Source organism: Dendrobium catenatum, unplaced genomic scaffold (genome assembly GCF_001605985.2).
Source record: "Dendrobium catenatum unplaced genomic scaffold, ASM160598v2 fragScaff_scaffold_756, whole genome shotgun sequence".
Lineage (NCBI taxonomy): Eukaryota > Viridiplantae > Streptophyta > Magnoliopsida > Asparagales > Orchidaceae > Dendrobium > Dendrobium catenatum.
This window is the reverse complement of record NW_021319218.1, coordinates 640721-648501: the sequence shown is the minus strand read 5'-3', so window position 1 is coordinate 648501 and position 7781 is coordinate 640721. Positions and strand designations below refer to the sequence as shown.

Genomic DNA, 7781 nt, shown 5'->3' with positions numbered 1-7781 from the left:
ACTATCTAAACTCTTAAGCGTATTACTTTCTATGCTTAAAATTTCATGAAATTTCACATTGCACTATTTTTTTTATAAGAAAGTTTCTCATAAATGATTTTTATTTGCAAAGTGATTAAAAAATAAGCCAACTATAATAAATAAATATCCCCATCATTCTCATAAAAAAATTGTATCTCTCTCTAGAGAGAGAAAGAAGAGAGAGAGAGAGAGAGAGAGAGAGAGAGAGAGAGAGAGAGAGAGAGAGAGATTTATGCTTGTTATCATTACCTGAAAGAAGAGAGCTAGGATAAGATGCCTCCACGCATTGCTCTCCTTAAACAATCCAGCAATATTCGCACGTGTGAATCCCACACACAAGGCCTGCATGCCATGATAAATTTCTCTCATGCACACCTCATCATACGATAATATCTCCTAAACCATACAGAGAGGCATCTTCCATTATCAAAGATCACATCTTGCTGAAGCTGCAAAGCTGTCTGCTCTATCTCCACAGTTATTTTCGAGATGTTTAGATCATTAATGTTTTGTTTGGGAGGACTTTTTTAATGCTTAAACGAGCATAAGACAAATTAACACACACATCATAGTCGTAATCTCCGAATCCAAAACTTCTTAGTTGATAGTCAAAACTCGCAACCAACAGATCAAGACGAGCTACATTTTCCAGAGTCTTCGAGGCCTATCATAGCGTCCCAATCAAAGAGTCTCCAAAGGAATGTCGAGCCAAACTGTCCACCTCATTAACAGCTGTAGATAGAACCCCACGTAGCTCATTAATTTGGCAAAGATACGGAAAAATCACCTGGAGTAGTCCCCCACACTTTATTGTGGAGTAGAGCCAATATTTTTTAAAATTATTTCTGAAATAAATTTCATTTATGACAAGGAACCGTCCGCTGCCACATCCGACTTCGTCGAGCGTGCTTGGCGGTCCGTAAACCCGGCCGACCTAATGGGCCACCCAGGCCACAAACCCATACCGGCGCTTTGGAGCCCTCACTTAAGGGCCGACTGCCGCTCGAAGGAATCGAACTCGGGATGGGAGGATCTCAACCGAGCACGCCTACCAACCGAGCTAAGCATCGGTGGGTAAATAAATTTCATAATAATTTATAAGTTTTGGATAACGACTGTATTTGATTGACAGTGGAATAGAAATAGTCAGATGACAGTTAATCGATAGATAGAAAGCAACAGTGATATATTCAGTATTTTAACATGCGGTGCTGCAGATAACGTTAACTGTGGCTGAGAAGAAGGCTCACGTTTGGCATAGTTACCGGTTTGTAAGGGAATCTTCAATCCAACCGAATGTCATTCGCTTATTACTTATTTGTAGTTGCTGCAAGTCTCCATCTAAATGTCAAATAGAAATGTATTTTGCATTTTCTCTCTAATGTGAGCAGTGTGTGGCATTGCATAGGGGCAGGGCGGAACCCCTTTGAGCCCGGCGGGGGATTGACGCGTAGGGGCATGCAAGGCTCTCGCGGCTCGCGAGAGACGTTGCACTGATGCGACAGTTACTGGACTGCAGACTGTTGATTGACGTGAGGTCCACGCGACATGACGCAATGGCGGACAGATGGCGACTTGATGCAGTGTCAATTCACGTTCCTGGGTCAAACCGGATTAGTTTCAGGTTTCTTGGTCAACCCGAATCCGACCCGGTTTTACAAATGAGTAGGAATTCTGAACTCAAACCCAACCCATTTCTCAAACGGATTGATCCTAATCCGAATCGAATTTTCTGGTCATATCAAATATTAACCCCCTAACATCGTACTGTTCAAAATATGAAAATGATGTAAGATTTGCACTTCGGTTGAATGATTGTGATTACTGCAAAACAGAAAATGCCTAAGTTGTTGTCCTTTTTTTTTTGTTTCGGAAATCTGAGTGCCACACTGAATATTTTATTGAGCAATACAGTAAAGAGTAAACATTATAATAGCAAAGATACAGTGATAATCATTACAAAAAATAATCAAGAAGACAACGTAACATCCTAGCATTCCAAGATAACAGATATGCAATATAATAAACAAGTCCAAAGAAAATAGATAATTTCAGAAGCATAACTAGAGTCTATCTAGTTATTAACTTTGTTATTAAGTCAAAGATGAATTTGAATATATGATTTGTGTTTTGCAATTTTGTTCATATTTATTTTATTATTATTTTTTTCATCAAATTGAGTTGTAATCAAATTTTAATTGAGGTTTGATTTGAGACAATTTTTTATTATTTTTTAAAGCAACTTTTTAATGCAAAAAAAATTAATTCAAAAAAATTTTGTAATAAAAAATTGCTTTATGAAGCAACAAAAAAATTATCTCAAATGAAGCCTTAGAATAGTTTATTATATATTTTATATTACTATTTAAATATTTTGTCTAATTACTAGACATTATCAAATTTGGCATATTTAAATTATTTGTTAATGAAAAAAAAAATTATCTAATTATTTATTTTATATTTTTTTCATTTATATTCATCTTAATACATTTGAATATATATGAGAAATTAATAAATGAACATAAAACAAGTCATCAATAAGCATTTAAGATATCATGAGAATTTTATTAAAATTCAAATAAGTATATTTATAAATATAAATGAATAAGCAAATCATACACACAAAAAGCTTTTAAGATTGTATTTAAATTTATTTAATTACATAAATGAATAAAAATATCCAAATGATCATATTGAGCTATTTATCAAATACATCTATTTTCATCATATTCTACTCAATATAATGCTGATATGATAAAAATTCTACTCAATATAATATTGATATGAAAATTTTCTTGTAATAAAAAAATTGGTGCCAAAATTATGAGCCAAACAAAAAAACTGTTCTCTTGCATTCACTTGTCTTCAAACCAAACAACCACAAATATTCTTTTTTACACTGCATTCACTTTACAACTAACCAAACAGTCCCTTAACCCTACATGGAAAGAAGTTTCATGAATGAAAAATGCAAAGAAGAAACTATATATATATAGAAAAGAAAGATCCATAATCAGATATCATTACTGTAACTGGGAATAGAAGGAAAGAAAGAAGGGAAAAAAAAAGATTTTGATCATACATAGCTGTGCTCTTCTTTCAGGGTAGGCCAGAACCACTCATACTCAACAGCTTATAATGTCTTAATCAACATCAAAAATATGAAATATTAGTGTGTACAGCGCCTGATATTTAGAAGATACAAAAAAAATGAAATCTGGCTACAGTTGCATAAGATGATGATTTGCTGAGGATGAAAACAAGCTTACATCTCCAGTTTGGTGCTTGGGAACTCGCCTTTATCATCACAGTTCTTTGCTTGGCCTTTGAGCCATGAAAAATCCTGGTTTTTTGAGAGAGAGACTTGCGGAACTGAACAATCAGTAAAGGGAACTGCAACATCAGGAACTTTCTCGGAGGGCTTTTTGTCAAATGAATAGGGCATTGTGTTGCTCACCCTGAAAAATTAACAGGAGAAATGGCCATTTAGAGCACTTTAGTTGGTACTGATATAATGCATTGTCTGAAATACAATTGTCACTATTGTAGACCCAAAGCCCTCAAATTTTGCTAATCAATATGGACAGTTTTCAAGGCTAGTAGGCTAAAAAAGAATACTGACAGTGTGAACTCTTAGAGTTTCTCACTGTAAGCTCTTTTTTCTCTCTTCTTGTTTTCTACTCTTCAATTCATTTTTATCAGTAAGGTATTGAGTTCATCCACTAACATATCTGAATCCAATAGCTACTACTGCAAACTTAGCAATTCTTTCACATATCAAATTTCGGTGTGGTGGTTAATTGAAAATCACCGTAGTACTATAGTGGCATGCTATCAAAGGACGAGATGGCACCTGCCAAAAACAATTTTTTGCCATAAGCATGTACAAAATACCACTTGCTCAAATTTTGCGATGTTTAGAACTCAAATGTTAGGTGTTCCCTTCCAAATATAGATAATAATATATTTACTACAGGCTATGCCATCATCTATCAAATGGTATACAAAACCACAGGACTCACAAGTCTCATACCTTAATAGGAAATATTTTAAGCTCCAAAAACCCTTCCAAAGCCTCACAATTTCACACACATAATCAACAAAAATTACATCATCGTTTTGTTAAACATGTTTTCTAATTACACGCAACCAAGAGAACCATAAGAGGAAAGCAGCACTACTTGAAGATCAAGTGACTTCTACATAAAGTTTTCACTTCGAATAATAAAGAACATCTCCCAATTATCACCATTCCATGAGACTTATCTCGAAGAAAAATAGTCAGAAAATTCTGCATTGCACAAAAATATATACCTTTCCTTCCGTTTCTCCAGGAATCTAGCTAATGAGGCCTTCCGAGCCTGAGGTACAGCTGCATCCAAGGAAGAGAAGTTACCAAGAACATCACAATCACCTATTTGAATCCAGTAGTTTGCCATGATATATAAAGGTCATTGACAGAAAGAAACATTGGTTACCCCTTGGCGTGATTGTAGCAGTAGCAGCTGCTGCCATGGAATTGTTCATAGTCATTGAGGTTTCATCCTGTCTAGTTGAAACCGGAGTTCCAGTCCTCTTTGCCCCAACCTTATCATCAGTGGTCATAGAGGCACTCTCGGACTGGTTTCCTTTGCAAGAAGCAAGAGAAAGTGTGTTCAAAAGGCCTGAGCAAGACGACGCCACATGATTATTGAGTGTCTTCGGAGTTTGCGAAACTATCAAGCCATCACAAAGTGACCCTTTAGAACGGGGAAGAGCATTTGTAGTTGCTTTGGACCCTTCACTTGCCTTAAGCATAACATCTTGGGCCTGATGAAAAACAAAAGCTAAAAGTAGTAATGCCTTGTGTATCTAAACATTCATTATTAAAATATCAAGATAAGATAAGATAAGAATACTACCTTATCCCAAGGGACATCATCATATACGTTCACTGAACCCGCATAAAATATTGTGAGTTGTGCAGTGGTTGGAGTAGTTTTCACAACATTCCTACATATAGAAAGGAATTTACTTTAAAACTTTAGACTATATAGAATTACGCAATACTGGTTTCAGGAATGTTGAGTAACCCTACATAAAGGCTTTGACTGGTATAGAGGATTAAGCAGAAAGCAAATAGAATTGACCTTAAAATGACATTTTTTAACTGTTTGATCTCTGTGCAATTCATAAGAAATTGAGTCTTCAACAAACTAAGGCTTCGTTTGGGACAACTTTCCTACTGTTTTATAAAACAAAATTTTAGTACAATTTTTTTTTAAATTGTACTAAAACTCTATTTTATAAAGCAATAAAAAAGTTGTCCCAAACGAAACCAACCCATCAAAAACTAAAGTATGAATAACGTTAAGAGTGTGTTTACTCTTCAAGTTATTGCTTATTCCTTCAAACCAAACCAATTTTCCTTTCATTTTCTAGAAGCCAAACAAGCGGGTTACAACTAATTTCAATTCAATTACTTAAACCATTTTCTTTTCCATTTCCTTCTCATTTCAACTCTCCCAATTCCTTCAAACTAAATAGAACCAAAGTATCTACCTTGGAGTGAAGGATCCAACGCCTTCTCCAAATAAAGAGTTGCTACTTGCAACCACTGATCGAAAAGGTTGCGGCTTTACCGCAGTGACAGTGAGATTAGGGACATTGGAGGAGCTATAAATCTTAAACAAAGGACTGGTCATGCCAATGGGCATGGAAGTCAGAGAACCTGGAACGAGTTGAGCTGAAGCACGGTAGTTATCTATGTCTTGGTTCTGGTAATTATGGATGACAAATTGCTGAACATTGTGCCTATCCATGGCCAGGGATTTCTAAAATGATCCAAGAAGAAAAACTATAGTTAAAATTCAGCTTAGAATACCTATCAGAGCTCACCAACATCCCAAGATATGTTCAAACCTGAGGTGCTTGCACAGCACAAGCTTTTGAATTAGCAGCAAAGGCGCCAATACGGTGAAATGCATTGGTTGAAATCAGATCAAACAAGGCATTTTTGGGCTTTTCCACTTGCTCAGTCTTAAATTGCTTGAATTGCTGCATAGAAGATGCCTTATAAGACAAGGGCCCCTGCAAAACTGAGAAACCTGCCATTTCAATAGCAAAAGAACACATTAATAGAAGAATTAAATTGGTTTTGAGATGCTCGACCATCAATTTACTAGAGCAAGAAATTGCTCTAAATTAACTTAAGTGGTATAAAAAAGTTATATTATTCAAATTTAGCATTTTTTTGGAAAATTTTCAGTGAATTTAATCAAGAACTCATGCTCAAACATATAAATGTTAGGCCTCGAATCCAAGATCTCGGGTAGGAGCCAAAGCACCCAATCACTAGGTCAAAGTAAACTGCATAAAATTTAGCATTAATTGAAGTTAAAAAACTGTGTAAGGAGCTCTGACAAAACCTGATCAAAAAGTACTTAATCAAGTGCCACTTAATTAAGGAGCTCCCGACAGAATTTCAGTCAGAAGCTGCTGACACAATTTTTTTTCCTTAATTAAATAGCATGTAAGCATTTGATACGCCTTCAGAAACCTAAATAACATATAATCTTCAACAAAGGGAATATGTGGAAAATTTACTATATTTTAACAAAAATAAGTAAAGAACACCCAATTACCAAGCAAAAAAAAAATGAAAGTTTGAAAACTAAATATAATCCTCGAATCAAAGAATGACACAAAGTCATTCAATAGAGTAAAGCCATACACAATATAGATCCAGTATAGCGTAACGATTCAGTACAGAAGAAAACCACAATGACTAAGAGGAGCTACATCAACTGGTTCTGAATCAATAAAACTCACAATAAAAAAAATAATCAATGAAAATAGTAAGAACATGACTGCGAGTGTCTACAGAACAAGAAAGAGGGTTACTCCAAGGTAGGACATTAAAACCAATTTACAGAAAGAGTAGCATAAATTATATCATAAACAAAGAGAAGGCAAATCCGAAGCTGAAATCACCAAAAAGAAAATGGAAAAAAAAAGCTTTATAGTTGAGATTTGCTTAGAATTCGGAGGTGAAAACGAACCTGAGTCCAGGCGTCCGCCGCTGCTATCTTTGGCACCGGAATCAGCTCCACCCATGCCCAGAAAGTCCCTCTCCATCACAGTAATCAAAGAATCAAAGCGCCACCGCTCTTCCCCGATCGCCACAGCCCCTGTTCCTCTTGAGCATCACCAGGACAACCTCTTCCCTCTCCTCTCTCTCTCTCTCTCGCGGCAATTGGTCTGAGAACGCTTGCTCTCACTCCAATGCTTCATATATTATTTATTTAAGAATTATTTTTATAAATCTCTTATAATCTATTAAAAATTAAAATGGAAGAAAAAGGCATTGTCAAAATATTCTCATTCATTTTAAATTAAATGAAATATATTAAATTTCATGTATTATATATTATTTTTTTAGTATATTTAAATTAATAAATTATACAATTAAATTAGACGTAACAAAAAAATTATTACTAATATTTATAGTTTATTTATATTTGTCTAATAATTTAATTATATTGAAGAATGAAATATATTATATGAAATTAATGATATGTATCATAATAATAAGCCTACCTTAATACAAAATATATCAAAATGTCATAAGATATTATTAAAAATTAAATATTTTAAATTTAAATATGAAAATTTTATCTTATTTCATAACTAAAAATAGAGAACATTAATTTAATGATATAATTTTTTAAACTTTTGACAACACTAATAAAATTTACTATAGGAATCAATTTTAAATCTTA

The 7781-nt window shown here is 34.4% G+C and overlaps 1 protein-coding gene across 2 annotated transcripts; it reads right to left on the bottom strand.

Moving 5' to 3' along the window:
• Positions 1-2990: 2990 nt before the first annotated feature.
• LOC110103933 (protein TIFY 6b) lies at positions 2991-7288 on the bottom strand. 2 transcript variants are annotated; one of them, XM_020832832.2, is made up of 7 exons: positions 7062-7288; positions 5923-6098; positions 5563-5834; positions 4923-5013; positions 4500-4830; positions 4336-4393; positions 2991-3479 (listed from the first exon to the last, which is right to left on the bottom strand). In XM_020832832.2, the coding sequence occupies exons 1-7, from the start codon at positions 7135-7137 to the stop codon at positions 3287-3289; spliced, it is 1197 nt and encodes a 398-aa protein (XP_020688491.1). In that variant the 5' UTR covers positions 7138-7288; the 3' UTR covers positions 2991-3286. The 2 variants fall into 2 exon arrangements, with proteins under 2 accessions (XP_020688491.1, XP_020688490.1); XM_020832831.2 differs by having other exon boundaries at positions 5923-6107; positions 7062-7286.
• Between the last annotated feature and the right edge of the window lie 493 nt (positions 7289-7781).